At 36.1% G+C, this 17246-nt stretch overlaps 1 protein-coding gene across 1 annotated transcript in view; it reads left to right on the top strand.

Annotated features, from left to right (window-relative positions):
- LOC150096380 (polycystin-2-like) overlaps window positions 1–15370 on the top strand; it is a 286011-nt gene extending 270641 nt beyond the window's left edge. Inside the window, exons 15-16 of the mRNA XM_090409166.1 lie at window positions 1272–1376; window positions 14706–15370. Of these exons, the coding sequence (XP_090265292.1) occupies window positions 1272–1376; window positions 14706–14726 (126 nt within the window). The 3' untranslated portion in view covers window positions 14727–15370. The remainder of the gene's footprint in view (window positions 1–1271; window positions 1377–14705) is intronic.
- The last annotated feature ends 1876 nt before the right edge of the window (window positions 15371–17246 follow it).

Here is a 17246-nt window from a genome sequence, read left to right as displayed (position 1 = left end):
CTGATAGAGTGGTGAGAGTGAGAACGGTCAATATTTAAGGAGTGGTATGATGGACTTTGTGTTTCTTAGGGGGCGGACCTCCCCTCGATTTTGTGTTTCTTAGGAAGGACCTCCCACAATGAGTCTTTTTACTTCATGGAGGCCTGGATAATAATAATAATAATAATAATTTCTACATTTCTTTGATTAATTTATTACCCTGCTAGATCTCCAACAAGAGCCAGCTTTTCTCTTTTCTTTGTCGTCTACCTTCTGTAATGACTTGAAAAATTTCTCCAGTTCTTCCCTAGTAGAATATTCTGGTGGATGCACAAATACATTTTATTGCCAACTTTCCTACATTACTCAACCTGAAGTAACTTGCCACTCAAGAAGTTCATGTTTATCATTGAATTCTGTTGTTACTCACGTCTTTCTCTGTTGTCTGAATATAATATCCTGTGTTTACTATCTAGCAGGATGCTACCGGTTTCCATACAATACTTCTCTAGTTCTTTTGTCAGTTCAACTTCTTTTCCATTGATACTTATGTTGATGATGCCCATCTTAAATTCTGACAGTGAGATTGTTCCAGTAGCAGCTGATTTTTCACTGTTCATCCTAGTTCCCTGATCAACACTTGTAGGGGGGATTGTTTAACCAGGGTGACAGCAATGAGCATGAAATTTTGTCATGTATCATCATTATTTGTTTAAGTTAATGCAGAATACAATTCAGTTGTCTACGTCTGAAACTGTCAGCCCATCCTCATTTGTTCAGTATCCAGTGGATGTCTACTAACGGTTCATGCCACATGCTAATTAGACATTACATCAGAAGCCATCAGTTTTCTGCATTCTTTATAGGGGTGGGGGATATCCTCCCAATTATCCAGCTTTGACCCTTAAGCACCCCCCCCCCCCCACACACACACACATCTCAGCAGTGTGAACCAAATCCAGTCCTGGAGGGAATTCATTTTGCTTGGGAAAAAAAGTATCTTGTTTGATCTCTCGAGCAGTTTCCCAGAAAACCAAACATTTTGTATGCCCACAGTATTAATGTGCTGTTTTTTTTTTTATTTTTGTTTTCCAAATCATTCCATAGGTTACTTTTATTTTCTTGAAAATTATATCATCATGACAGGCAGGATTTTAATTTATTCACAATATTTGTTATAAATGTGTTTCACTACCATTTATAATATGTTGTTTATATGATGTGGCATAAAATTGAAAACTAATCACACATTCCACAATATTGTAAACCATTTTATTTTTATGTTATTTCAGAGTGAAGGAATGGATGAGAAAGCTAAACGGCAACAAATGGAACAGTTGGTGAGAGAGGAACTTCAGCGTTGGGAATCTGATACCTCTCTTAACATTCCTCATTCGGTAAATAACAGTTTACTATATGTATTATATTTTAATTCTCTAGACATTTATATATTATTATTTTTTTATCCAAAAAAAAAAAAAAACAGTACTATATAAATGATTAAATGGATCATAAATATAAATTAAGTGCAACTTGCTACACCAGGTTCATAAGCATGTTTATTCAGTACATACTTGAGCTACAAAGATATAAAGCTATAAAATTCTATGTATAAAGATATACAGCTATAAAAAATATAGGCAGCAAATACTGCATGATGCAAAAGCTACATAGGCATGCCAAGCAAAACTGAATCATGAACTCATAACCTTAGTGGTATAAGAGTGTACTAGATAGTGTTAATTTATATCATTATCTCATCTGCTGCTTTATGCCCTTTATGTGTTAAACTGAATGTCCTGTCACAACTAAGTTATGTGACTTCACAAAAACCTGATTAGTGCTTTGATAGAAGCCAGATAGGATGTTTAATCCTATTCTGTCAACTGCATGGATTCTCTAGCCAGTTTGTAGTTTGTACTGAGTCATTATGGTTTAAATTAAAAACATTATATCTTCAGCAATTTCTTTCAGAAGCCCATCTTCAATTACTTCAGTCTTCTTTCATACTTTGTGAAAGGTATAATGTTGGTTATACATTCTTACTAAATAACTTAAGGAAATTACAACATACAATAGAATATACATTAAAATAAATTTTAATACACTTCCAATATTTCGGCAACGTCATGTTGCCATTATCACACTAGTCACCCACCAGCCTGATGGAACCTTGGTTTTCTCAGTTTATAGAAAACCCACCCATACAGGCAACAACAATTCTCCCCCCCCCACAACAATATGAAGTCATTAAGATGCTACACAACAGGACTAAACTTATCTGTTCAAATGAAAATGATCTAACCACAGAACTAAACCACATTCTCAACACTTTCTTAGCTAAAGGCTACTCCCCCAAAAAAATCCAAAACATATTGAAACCAATAAACCACACCCCCCCCTTTCGCAACAAGGATTACTCTAAATCCATCACCATTCCCTATTCCCTATATCCGAGGCACTGTGGAAAAAATTACAAAAATCCTAAAAAAATGTGACTTAACTTCTTGTTACAGACCTTATAAAAAATTGGCATCCCTTATCTGCTCCACTAAAGACCAACCTCCCCCCCCCCCTCTCCTAGACCTACCTGGTATATACCAAGTCCCTTGCAGCTGTAAGCTGTCCTACTTTGGCTAAACAGGCAGGACAGCTAATATCAGAATTTCAGAACACAAGGACTACATCCGGTTTCACCAATACAGCCACTCTGGTCTTGCAGACCATGCGCTGGATTCCCGCCATAGAATACGGTGGAAGAAAGCCACGATAATACACCATAGTAAATTCAAATACGAAAGGCTATTTATGGAATCAGCCTCAGCCCTAAGAAACAACCCAAACCTAAACAAATTTGGTTGCATGAAACTGCCCCAAATTTGGGAAACCTACATCAGAAGACCTTCAGCCCAATTGGCCAAGAATACCAACATTGCCTGCTTCATTCCTCATTTACTGTGTGTTGTGCTTGCGTGCACATGTCTTGTATTTAAGTTCCTGTGATAATGGCAACGTGACGTTGCCAAAATATTGGACGTGTATTAAAATTTATTTTAATATATATTCTATTGTGCGTTGTAATTTTCTTAAGCTATTTAGTAAGAATTAAGAATAATGTGTGCCACAAGTATTCTATTACTGTGATGTATTCTCTTACTTCCATGATAACAAAATTGGTTAAGATGGTCAGACTAAGCATGAAATGACTTATTTATTAAGGAAGGTTATGAAAGTACAGGAATCCCTTGTATGGTGAATATATCCTGTGAAAATCTTAAGTGAAAATGTGATAATCAAATATAAGCAATGAAAAAAAAAAGTAACTAATCCATGGGCTTTCGAAATCTTTACTTTTTTTTTTTTTTAAATACCATGGTTTCTACTGCCAATATGACTATAAAGGATAATAAAGCGTTTGAAACAATTGAAAGTTTAATAAACACTGCATAATACGTGTTCATAATTATACATGTAAGTGTATTTAAAAGAAAATTATAAGAAATATTTTGGCATTTGTTTATTTTTCTATGTGTACATCTCTTAGTAATAACTCATAGCTTTGTCTACATTTTGGCAGGTTTGCATGAAGGTTTGGGTCAATTGCCTCATTCAGCGGAAAATCACATGCAATTTTTGCTTATCACCATACTCATATCTCTTAATTCAGTATAAAAAATTATTAAAATGTTTCATAATTTATAACCTTTTGCTCTAAAGTTATCACTTTTCACTTCTTTTTATCGTTGGCACTCACTATATTTCACTCTCCCTTTTATCCATGGTCAATATTGAAGGATAATTTTTTAATATAAAATGTTTATGTAAGGAAGTAAACAATTGGTCAACACCCACTTATTTAATGTGGGTGTTGACCAATTCATCACTTGAACCACAGTGTTTACTATGCTCACAGTATGCAGTATGAAGTTGTAGGCATCATTTGAAATTATAATGCAACTCTTGGCAAAAAAACACAGTGAATTAATTCAGGACATGCAGTGTCGTTTGCGTGTTCTTGAGCCAGAATTAACTTGACAGGATGATCAACTATTCTGGATTCTAATACACTGTCCTAGATTTTTAAAATAGCTACTTTTTTTTTGTTCTTGTTGTTGTTATTTTAAAAAATCTTGTATGAAAATTGGAACCAAAAGTAGTGTTTATTATTATGGCAGTTTTTATAGAAATATAATTTACCCTATGAATTTCACATACTGGTGACATCACCAGTAGGTGTCACCTACTGGTGAATATTATTTCAAAAGGTAAATAATGTTACATAATGATTTTCTCATATTTCTAAATAAGAATTTGATCTTTAAACATAAAGAAAGAATTTCTTGTAAATTTTTTCCCCAACCTTAAATTTTTTGCTAAATATCACAGTAGTATACAAAACGAATATTTTGTTAAACAATTCTTGAACTTCTACAAATGTGTGTCATATTTGGAACTAAGGAGAAAGCAGTTCGATGAGCTGAAGCACTTCAAATGGGTTACTTTAAATACTACAGCAACAGAATGTGTATTTTTAATAATCAACAGTTTGTGGACTGCCGAGAAATCACAATAGTTAACCTTAAAACTTTAAACACTTATGATAATTAAAAGGAATATCGCCTCCATAGCACAATTGGAAGAACAATGGAATGTTGCACCCTTAGATTGGAAAAGAAAAGGGTTCAGTTTAAATCATGACAAGAGATTTACATGGGCTTTTTCAAGTGAAGGTGAGTTAGCTGTTCTCATATACAGGTAGCAGGGTTTTTTCTCCCAGAAACTTTGGTTTTCATCCTGCATACAGGCAAACTGGCCATAAGAATACACAATTTACAGACAAAAAAAATACTATTGTTGTTGGTGTGTGTGTGTGTGTGTTGATGGTAGTGGTGTCATTGTATAATTGGAGGATTATGTATGGAAAACAGTGAGATGTGCATAGTGTAAGAGTGGGCCTTCCCACAATGAATCTATAGACTCCTTGGAAGTGTCCTGTTACAATAATTATTATTATTATTATTATGACCCCAAGACCTCATGGAGTCAACAACTCATGTAGGAGGTCCTTTTATCACACACACACAGCTTATCATACCATGTCTTAAACACACTCAAACTCCTTGCAGACAGCACACTCTCAGGCAAGGCATTCCAATCTTTTACAACTGTGCACGAAAAAAACCTGCTTCCCACTCCCCTACTCACATCCTCTTTATACAGTTTCCAGGGATGACCTCCGGTTCTCCCCCGATCTCCCACTATTTTCTGTAGAACTTCTCCAGCATTGATCTTATAACAACCCCTTATTAACTTGTAGGTTTCTATCATATCCCCCCCTCTTCCTATTGTCTACAAGACTCTGCAAATTGTATCTTCTCAATCTTTCCTCATACTCGGCATTCGAGAGGTTAGAAACTACCTTAGTCAGTCGCTTTTGGACCCTTTCCAACATCTCTTCGTCCTTCTGAAAACCAGGTGACCAAAACTGGGCACAATAGTCTGTTTGGCCTAATCAAAGCCTTATACAATGGAACAAGAATCTCCCTACTTCTACAAGTCAGTGTTCTCTGCATCATTCCAAGAAGCCTTTGTCTTGTCTTCACAATTTTGGCTGTGTGTCCCCTAAATTACAGATCTTTATCCATTATCACTCCCAGATCTCTTATTTCCTCCACCTCCAACAATATATCCTCACCAAGCATAAATTCTGTATCCCATCTTTGTTTCTCAAATTTTAAAACCTTATATTTTGCAACACTGAACTCACATCCCCATTCCCATGCCCAATCACTCAATTTTTTCAAGTCTTCTTGTAAGGCCACAACATCTTCTCTGCTCTTCATGATTCGTCATGAATCATGTTTGCAGATGATGCAAACAACTGAACACCTCCATCCAAATCTTCACCAATATCATTAATACACAAGTTAAACAGTAATGGCCCTAAATCAGACCCCTGAGCCACACACCACTAGTGACTTTCCTTTTCCTGGATATCGCTCCTCTATACACAACTTGTTGATACCTATCAGATAGCCTGTCTCCAATCCAATGCACTAATCTAATATCCAACCCCATCTGCTCTAGTTTGACTGTCAACTTATCATGAGGTAATCTATCAAAAGCCTTTGCGAAATCCAAGTATATTACTGTGTATCCTTCTCCTCTGTCCAAGGAAGCAGTCACTTTATTGTAATGCGTAAGTAAATTAGATTACTAAAACATGACCTCCCTTTAGCAAATTCATGCAGTCCATCAAAGATAATACCATTGTTGTCAACACAATTCTGGATCCTAGTTCTCACAAGTTTCTCCAACAACTTAACCACAACACCTGACACGCAGATAGGCCTATAGTTTTATGCTTCAGTTCGATCATCTCCTTTATGAAGTGGCACAATCTTGCCATCCTTCCACTCCTTAGGAACTTGACCGAGTGAGAGACTCATATTAAAAAAAAATGTCAAGGCAGGTGTCAACTCCCTGGCACATTCCTTCAGAATACATGGTGATATATTATCACGTTCCACAGCCTTATTAACATCTAGTTTGCTCAACTCCCCATACACCTCTTGCTCACTTATTGTCAGTCTCTCCTCCCCATCATCAACTGCTCTCAATCTCTCCATGAAGTCACATTCACAAGATTGAAAGACCTTTATGAACAGCTCATTTAGTATCTTCACCACACATTCTGCAACAGCTGTCTTTATACCATTTTCTCCAATCAATGCCATCCTTCTATAATCATTCTTTCTTTTGCTGGCCACATATCAAGAAAACTCCTTAGGATTCTTTTTGGCTTCATTAGCTAACTGCTATTCATACCTCACTTTAGCTACCCTCATCAACCAAGTCACCCTCCTTGCCTGGTCTTTGTAAACTTCATGGAATTGGTTATTTCCACTTCTCTTATGCTGCCTCCATAATGCCGTTTTCTCTGTATCACATGCTTAATTGTTTATTCATCCATCTCACATCTACCTTATTTAACCTTCTCATGCTTGGAATACATTTAGACATTGCATCTAGTAGATAGTTTTTGAAAAATCCCCCAAGCTGCATTGATCTCTTTTCCAGCTAACTCCTCATTCCATGCTACACCTGCAAGCTGTCACCTGAGCTCTTCATAATCACACCCCCCCTTGTAGTTCTGCATATACCCTATTCTTACAGAGTTCCTCACACTGCTGGCAACCACCCAGGTAATTACCTCATGGTCACTCTCACCAATTGGTGGATCATTTGACACCTCATTTATAATTACATCCTCTAATGAGATGACCAAATCCAAGACCCTCAATCCTTGCGTGCCTCTGTTACATACTGTCTGAAGTAGTTGTCCCTCAAAAACTCAAGAAACTCATTTTCTTTACTTCCAGTTGCTATCTCATCATTCCAGTCTATATTGCCATAATTAAAATCACCGATAATGATCACCCTTTTCTTATTTGCTTGACTAATTTCATCATACATTTCATCATCACTACCATCCACATTACCTGGTCTATAACAACATCTAACCAAGTATTTGATTCCATTAACCTCTATCTCTCACCATACTGCCTCAAAACCACTGGCACTATTTCCCTCTTGCATCTCTACTCTTTATGGTCATAACTCTTTCTCTATCATCAATATCACTCCCCTTCTCTTTTTACCCCTTCTATCCTCACGAAACACATCATACCCTTCCACATCTATTCCTGTCAGGATGTTGTCCTCTTCCAACCATATCTCACTTATTCCGACAACTTTGCGTGAACAGACGCAATTAGTGCAACCATTTCATCTGCCTTGTTTCTTATACTTCTAGTATTTGTATACAAATACAACAGCTCATTTCTGGATCTACAGCTAGTTCCACTGATACCACTCATTCAATGTGATCTCTCCATGCTCGACTGGGGCCATTTCCCTTTCTGCTTCTTCATTTTAGAACCCTGTTCAGTTCCAACTGTTTCCTCTTGATCCCATGTCATCCCATTCCTTTCCTGTCTACACATGCTCTCACCTCCTCTTGGAGCATCCACCTATCTCACGCTGTGTATTCCTGTCCACCCTGAGCCTCCCCGTTTCCCTGTTCCTCTTGCACACCCATTCTCTCATTTTCTATACTCATGCCACTCACTTCCCACTTGATCTGATTCATTCTCTCTACTCACTTCTCTACCTTCCAGCAGCAGTTTCTCCAAGCGATACCACTCAAATGCAGTCCATTGCTCCCATACAGTTCACTTTGTCCTTTAAACTCATTCCACACATTTAACAAACTGTACTCCCCCTATCCTCACACATTTCAGCCAACATATCATTCATAATCCTTGCTCTCTGCTTCATCTCACCACAGTCATACCTAGGCAACATGCTTACTACCCTTCCTGTCACACTATTCTCTTTTATCCTTCTAAGCAGCCTCCTGATATCCATTTTGATTTGCTCTTTGTCCTCTGTTAAATCATTCATACCTATTAAAATCATCAATTTCTTTGCTTGTTCCCTCCTCATATCCAATGCCTCAATCACTCTACTCATTTTACCACCTGGAAAACATACCTTGTGCATCCTATCATCCAGCACACCTTTAATAATGGAGTTGCCAGCAATGCCACTCGCTCGTCTTTCGTTAACTCTTTCATGCCATCATGATTTATTTTAATCGTTTTTACCCTAATTTTCTTAATTTCATTCTGCATCCATTACATCTCTTGCCTCATCCAATCCAATTCAACTTCCGAATCTCATTCTATTATGGTAATAATAATGATAAAATTCATACAAAGATTTCAAGAAGGCAATTGAGACAAATGCAGAATTTTTGAAAATAATCCACTCATTTGATAAATAATTTTTAAATATGTAGAGGTCTCTTAAATATAAAATAATTATCTTCTGACTTTTTGTGATATTATTTAAAGTATTGCTCAGACTGATGCAATAAGAATAAATACAAATAATCCTCATATGACATGCTATTTAGGTTCCTATAATTTTTCTGTAGTGCAAAACCATGTTATATGGAACTGTTACAAAAAAAGGGAGATTACATTCCAGAAGCTAACAAAAACACACAAATTTATTTTTAATAACTATTGGACACTTAATTTATATTAAAAATAGTATTAACTGATAATTTAGAAACCATTCTTTAAATAAATTGGCAGATACTTAAGCTTTTTTTTTGTTTGTTTGTTTTCCAATATACTGGTAATGCAGTATTTAAACTATTTTATTTACAATACTGTTACTCAGGGATAAGCTGACATATTTGTGGAAATGGAAACTCTTGCAGCAACAGCAGTCCTAATTTTCCAATCATTTTCTTTATGGGCAGGAATTTTATTCATAACAAAGAAATTATTCTAATATTAGTACTCCATACCTAGAAAAATATATAAACAATCAAATAAAAACCAAAATAGCCTTGCATGCTTTTGAAGTCACAATTTTTAATGATCAGTGGAGATTCACAAAAAAGAATGCAAATGTTTAAAAGTTGCATCCAACAAAATACAAAATCTCAAAAACACAAAGTAGCGCAAAGTTTGTTGCAATTCTCTGCATTAGAGCAAAACTGTGTACCTTGTTATATGGAGGTTGCCTGTATATATAAAATTTTCACTTTAGTGTTCACAGAAAATTTTTGTCCTAGATTGGCATGAGTAAAAAATGGTCATGCTATATATTACATCCCTTCCTGTAGGGTGGACACAGTTTTACACTTTCAATATACAGTATATGGCATGTTTGAATGTTTTTGTTTAAATTTTATTTTTAAAATAATTATTTGCGAACGATCTTAATGATATACAAAATCTCAAATGCAATTCTGATTTCAAGTTATATACAGTGTATATAAATCTTCTATCGTCTCTTCAATTTTAGTTGGATAGGTGCCAGCTGAAATTCTGTATTCAGCTGGCACCTATCCCATCTCATGGAAACTAACACTTATACAACCCATTCCAGAAAACGGAGACAAAAGAAAGTTATTAGCCACCAAACAGGCCATGATGTGTACACATTAAAATATGTGATGGATACAAAGTGTAGGAGGAGTGATGTATTTTATCTATATTGACATCGACATGGTTAATGGTCACTTTCTTCACATGACAGTTAATCAGCAACCACCAGTACAGATTCTGCCAATCCAGATCCACAGCTGATATCTTAACCTACATCACTCACCACTAGACATATGCCATGGAAAGATTTGGAGAAATGTGTGTTACTCTTGACATTTCCATGGCTTTCAATTGTGTTTGGTATTAAAACCTGCTTTGCAAACTGACTCCCTCTTTAAATCGATAGCCAGCTTTCTCTCTAGTCGTTCACTGCATGCCGATGATAGCACACTTCATTCATCTTGCTCCTTTGAAAAACCATGTACAGTAATCCCCAACTTACGTAAATTTGCAGTTACGTAATAAATCTCGAAAATGTACTAGCACGTATGAACATGTTTGCGGCTTTTGCATCTTTGACATCCATTGCAGTATGCAACGACATAATGTTAACTAGACTTGGCATTCACAGCAAACGTAACGAATAGTAACAGGCAGTGACAGGTTACCGGTAAATACTGAGAGCAGCAGAGGGCAATGTGCAAAAGCTGTAACATTCAAACTGAAACCTACCAATTAGAAATAAGGACTCCATAAAAAATTCCTCCTTTCCCTGACCCGTCAGTAGTCCATGCCTGGCACAGTTAGTTTAGTCACTTGTTTATCACCATCGGTGTTCGTTGTTTATTTACCCTTAAAATGGATTCGAAACGCAAAACCGAATGCGCTGGTAATAAATCTAAAAAACAAAGGTCTGCAATTACTTTAGAAGAAAAGTTGAAAATAATTCGTATGTATAAAGATGGAAAAATTATATCAACAATAGCTCGGGATATAAATCAACCTATTTCAACAGCGAATATGATAGTGAAGGATAAAGTTTGCATTGTTGAAAGCATGAAAGGTGTGGTAACGTTGAAGGGCACAATCATTACCAAGAAGAGGCTGGGCCCGATTTCAGAGATGGAGAAATTGTTGTCTCACTGGATTGAGGATCTGACACAGAAGCGGATACCATTGAGTTTTCTGATTATCCAGGAGAAGGTTAAGTCTTTACATAAAGATTTTCAAGAGAAGGCTGGCATCACGGACATGGAGAGTGTGCATTTAAAGCTAGTGCTGGATGGTACGAACGATTCAAGAAGCATACAAATCTACAGCATCAAAGTCATGGGTGAGGCAGCAAGTGCAGATACAGACACGGCAAGTAACTTCTGGTAGAAATAATTGAGGAGGGTGAATATTTGCCTGAGCAAATATTTAATGTTGATGAAACGGCTCTGTTTTGGAAGAGGATGCCAAATACGGACATTTATTGCAAAAGAGGAAAAATCTATGACTGGATTCAAGGTCGCAAAAGATCGGATCACTGTTATGATTGGCGGCAACACTTCAAGGGACTTGAAACTTATCCCGCTTACAGTGTACTGTTCCCAGAGATCATGGGCCTTTAAGAACATTGACCCGAGTATGCTGCCCGTAATCTGGAAATCCAATACCAAGGCTTGGGTTCTGTTTGCAGACTGGTTCAATAACCACTTGATTCCCCAGGTGAAGGAATATTGTGCCAAGAAAGGAATCTCATTTAAAGTAGTTCCTCCTGTACAATGCCCCCAGCCACCGGGAAGAGTTGGAGGACTTTCATTCTGACATAAAAGTTGTTTACCTGTCCTAGAACCACTGACTGTTGTAACCTATGGATCAAGGCGCTGTTGCGACTTTCAAAGCCTACTATCTGCGGTGTATGTTTTCCCAAGCATTCAAGGCCATTGATAGTGGTGAGGGCATTACTCTACGTGATTTCTGGAAGAATTATAATATCCTTGACGCTATCAAAAACATCAGGGTGGCATGGGATGAAGTCAATCGGACAACAGTGAATGCTATTGGAAGCAGCTCTACCCAGAAATGGTGCAAAATCGTTTAAAGGAAGGAGAGCAGACAATGACTGATACAGTTGTTGAGTTGACACAAGAATTACAGCAAGCGACAGAGACGTGTGTATGCAACTGGCAGTGCAATTAATGCTGTAAGTGGATAACGTTGACATTAACGAGCTTCTTTTGAGTCACGATGAAGAGCTTACTAATGGTGACCTTATTCAGTCGGAGGCATTCCGAAATTCTGAACTCCTGACGTTAAGAAATTTAAAACAAAAGGACTAGCCGAGGCTTTTAACCTGATAGACATGGTGCTAGCAAAATTAGAATCGATGGATCCGAACACTGAGTGGTTCGAGAATGTTAGCCGCTGTATCCATTCCAATATGTCTGGCTACAAGGCCATCTATGATGACAAAAAGCATGTGACCACACAATCTACTCTAGACATGTTTGTGAGATGCCACTCATAATAACGTCTCTCCCACTACAGAGCTAAATTAGCTGTCACAAGACATTTTTTTATTTGAAAAGTGTTACATATTTCAGTTTGTTTTTATATTCTTTTGCCAGCCTGACTGGCTAAGTGGTTAGCATATCCACTCTCCAGCCAAAAGGCTGCGGGTTCGAATCCCGCAGTGGGCATGGATCTTTGCAATTATCTGTGAAAATACTAGTGGTGGTGGTGGATAGTAGATGGCGTTGGTGTAAATGATGCGATTAGTGGATGAGGTTGAGTGGTGGAGATGGAGAGTTGTAGAGTAGGTGCCCTCCCTTGATGAGTCTAAATTCCCTGGAGGTGCCAAATAATATTCTTTTATATATTTTTCATACTTTTATAGTTTATATGTCTTAAATACCGATCTCCATACCATCCATCAGTGGGTCAAGGATAACCTGGTTACCTTTAATGCTTCCAAGACACAGTCCTGCCTTTTCTCTCACAAAAGGATCTCTGCTCGCCTTCTCTTATCCTCAGTAATACACACCTCATCAGACAGGATGAACTATCTCTTATTGGACTAACAAGGTTGGACATAAATATCATTTACCTCCAACCTCTCTTTTCACAAACACATTACATCAATAGCTTCCTCAGCTTCCAAAAACCTAGGCTTTCTTTTCTATTCAAGAAGCTGTTTTACACCCATCCAGCTACTAACCCTATATAAATCCCAAATCTTCCAATCCTTGGAATGCTGTTCACACATTTGGGATGATGATGTACCTTGAATCTCCTTAAAAATTCTTGATTTTAATTTAATTTTAATTTTGCGAGAAAATAAGTACAAAAATTAAACTCCAGCTTTATGTAATAATTTATATGTGCTTCTCTGTTCCTAATAAGTTCATTAATTTGCTTAGGCATGGACTCTACCAATGATGTAGAACACATTTTTTATTATTTCTGCATTTCAAAGAAACACCAATCTTTTATAATGGATTGTGTTAAGTTATCCCTTGTATCACAATTTAATTTTCTAAGTCTTTTTTCATTATGGCTCATAAATTTTCTATTGGGTTAATGTCAAGAGAGTTACCTGGCCACTGAAGCAATTGGATGTTGTGATTTTTGAGGAACTCCTTCACTTTTTTTGAAGTGTGGCAGCATGGAGCAAGATCCTATTGGAAGATGAGTTCCTAATCTTTCTGGATCTTTGCAACCACTCTTTTCTTTCAATATTTTTATGTATCGGTCACTTTTCATCATACGTCAACAGGCACAAGTGATCCTGGACTGTTGTGTATAACAACCCCAGAACATCTTTTCAATTGGGTGTTTAGGAGCTTGTTGAAGGTGGGTGGGAGAAGTCTTCTCAGCTGCTGATTTGCCAACATAGGGTACTCACTCTCCTTGGAAATAGCTCTCATCTGAGAATATGACCTTTTCCACTTCTCAACAGTGCAATCTTTGTATACTTTTGCCTACTGGAGCCTCGTTTTCTTCATAGCCTTTTTTGGTCTGTGGGCAGTCCTCCCTGCTTCCAACAATCTTCAACAGACTGTCATGTCAGAAACATTAATTTCACGATCTGCCAAGTCTCTATTTAAGTCCACAGCAGACAATCTTGGATTCATTTTGCTTTTTCTAACTAGTAAATGATCTTGAGTAAGTGTAGTTTCCTTTTTTTCCCCCACATTTTCCTTTTCTATCAGAAAAAAAGATACCTGTCTCCCTAAACCCCTTTAAAATTGCATTAACAGTACCCAAACCGACACCACACTCATTGGCAATTTGTCTTTGAGTCATGGATGCATGTTGAGAAAGAGTAGATATTTTTGAATGCTTTCTTAGAGATGCATCCATTTTGTAGCTACACAAAATGTCAACTTGTTTACACTGTTCAAAATGCACAACACTATTAATAAACATCATACAGACAGTTAAAACATGCAGCGCTCAACCACCAAAACTAAAAACAAAAACCAACCCAACCCAAACCAAAACTTGACAAAAATTTGACTTATTCAGATTAATTTGTTTGCTTACTGTAGCTGGAACCAATTTGCAAGAACTGGTAGTTAGATTTTCAAGTAGTTTTAGAGTTGTGTAACGAATGTAATATTAATTTTTTTTCTTTTTCAAATTACCTCGGAAACATAATTAAAAGGATGCACCTTTGTGTTTTCATTCTTTTTTTTTTAATGCAATTGATTAATATTATAAGGACCTTATGCCTTATGTTGTTCAATACCATGAAATTCTAATTTTTAAAAAATATTTCTGATATGATTATGTATTTTTTATTAAATAAAATTAAAATCTTTATCTTAATAGGATACAAGTAGCTATCACTAACAGCTCCAGCGATGTAAAGATTTTTTTGTGGAACTTTTCATCACTGCTACACCAAAGATAGTACACCGTAGCTGTAAAAAGAATGCCACATGTAGATGTATATAATGTATAGTTCCTCACAGTATTTATTTCATTTTTGCATCTTCATCTTGAAAGGTCTATTGGGAACATAAAAACATTTTAATAACAAACTCATTTCATTTTTAAAAAATAAAATTTTGTTGAAATAATAAATTTAACTTACAACATGGTTTAGTTCAGGGTTAACTTTTTAAGTTGCATGCTATCTTAGTTGCTATGTTAAAGTACAAACGAATAAGTATCAACTGTAGTTTGTTCAGATGTGCCATAAATATATGTAGCATCCAGGTAAAATACCTTTCATATCTTGTCACACATCATAAATCATAGATCATTTTTTAATATATATATATATAAATAATAATATATATATATAAATTTCAGTTTCTTTCTCTATTGTTACATATCATCTGAACAATGCTCTAGTGTGATGTTTTAAATAAGGTGAAAATCATTACTTGCAGCAGACCTCTCCAATACAATATTCTGTTGGCTGACAAAAAATTGTGATTTAAATTATATGTAGCAAACACTGTGTATAGATATTCCAACGTTTATGTGCAATAAACAAATGTTTCTCAGACTTTCTCAAGTGATTTTTTTTTTACCATAAATAATATCACATTATTTACCTCACTTTCACATTTCAAATTTATATTGATTTATATTGTATTCTGTACCTTATAATGATAGACCATCAATTGTTGTATTTTGAATGCAAATATTTTCAAATCCAACTGTTAAAAAAACTTTCAACATCTCTAATTCAGAGTATTTTAGCAATAATGTGTGATACCTTTTTGATTACTTATATATGGGAAATATATGACTTCTGCATTACTTCAACCTTGGTATAGATTGAAACCAATCTAGGCAGTGGCCCTTCCCATAATGCATAGCATTATGCATGTCCATAAGGATGTGTGCGTTGCATTATGGGATACTAAGACAAGTGACGTGAATTCATTAGCTTTTATATACAAGTAGCCCAGTCATGAAGTTATTTCATCCTTTATCCAAGTGTAAGCAAACAAAGTTTGCACATGAAGTAACTTCATGACTGGGCTACTTGTATATAAAAGCTAATGAATTCACATCAGTTGTGTTAGTATCCCATAATGCAAGGCACACATCCTTATGGACATGTATTTACTATCAATACTAATTTACTATAATTTACACTAATTTACCATTAAAGATGCCAATTTGGTTATACTGTAAATTAAAGTGCCAATCTCTTGGCATCTTTAATTTATAGTATAACCAAGAGAAGAAGAGACGCGGCCAGTCACCGTGGAAGAGACAGGAACTTCACCACATAACCTTCCATAATAAACCATGAAACAGAGAACCATGTCGGATTTAAACAATAGCAACAAGGTGGGGCCCTCTGCAACTTTTGTTTCCTGGAAACATTACAGGGAAGAAGAGAAAGAAACTCGGGAACGTAAGATGGATACTATGAAAATAGTATATGAGAAGATACCTTAAACCTTCCAGGGAGGGTATCTCCTGATCCTTCATGTCTGAAAACCAAGAATCTTCTCTTAAGTCTTGCAACTTGGAATGTAAGGACCTTATATAAAGCTGGAAGTTAAATAACCTTATACAAGAACTTGAAGCAATGAAAATTGACATTGCTGTAACAGTGAAGTTAGATGGACTAATAGTGGAAACATAAACAGAAAGAGCCATTCAATTATATACTCATGTGGAGACAGTCATAGAAATGGAGTAGCATTTGTACTAAAAATTAAGATTGTGCAATCCTTACTTGGATTTTGGCCCATAATTGACAGGTTAATTGCATTAAAGATTGCAGCTCAACCTTTTAATATTTTTATTATCCAAATATGTGCACCTACTTCTGATTACCCAGACGAAGACATAGAATGTTTCTATGAAGCCATTCAAAATGCACTTAACAATGCTAAATCAGATGACATAACTATTTATGGGAGATCTAAATGCTAAAGTAGGCTCAGAAAGATCTCTTCATGCATGGGAAACAGGGCCTGGGACATAGAAATCCAAGAGGAGAAAGATTAATACAGTTCTGTGAAGAAAACAATCTGGTAATAGCAAATACTTTATGTAGCTACCCTTCTAGAAGACTTTACACATTGAAAGTCCCAGAGACAGCTGTAGGAACCAGATTGATAATATAATGATTCAAAAAAGATTCTGGAATAACATCTTACAAGCCAGAACATACCCAGGGGGGCTTAAACCTTCCTGTGGTCATTAAAGCAGCAATAAAATTAAAGAAAACAATGAAACCTATAAATATAGAAAAATATGATCTTGGCTCCCTTAAAAATCAAGAAATACAAGATAAATTTTTAAAGGCACTGGCACAATCCACTGCTGTTACTGTTCCTGATTCTACCAAGTATCCTTACCCTAAAGATGAGATTGAGGATAGAAATTTAAAGAGGG

This window comes from Typopeltis vanoorti, chromosome 19, assembly GCF_054136105.1.
Source record: "Typopeltis vanoorti isolate ZY-2024b chromosome 19, IOZ_Tvanoo_1.0, whole genome shotgun sequence".
In the NCBI taxonomy this organism is placed as follows: Eukaryota; Metazoa; Arthropoda; class Arachnida; order Uropygi; family Thelyphonidae; genus Typopeltis; species Typopeltis vanoorti.
This window is presented reverse-complemented; position numbering and strand designations above follow the sequence as displayed.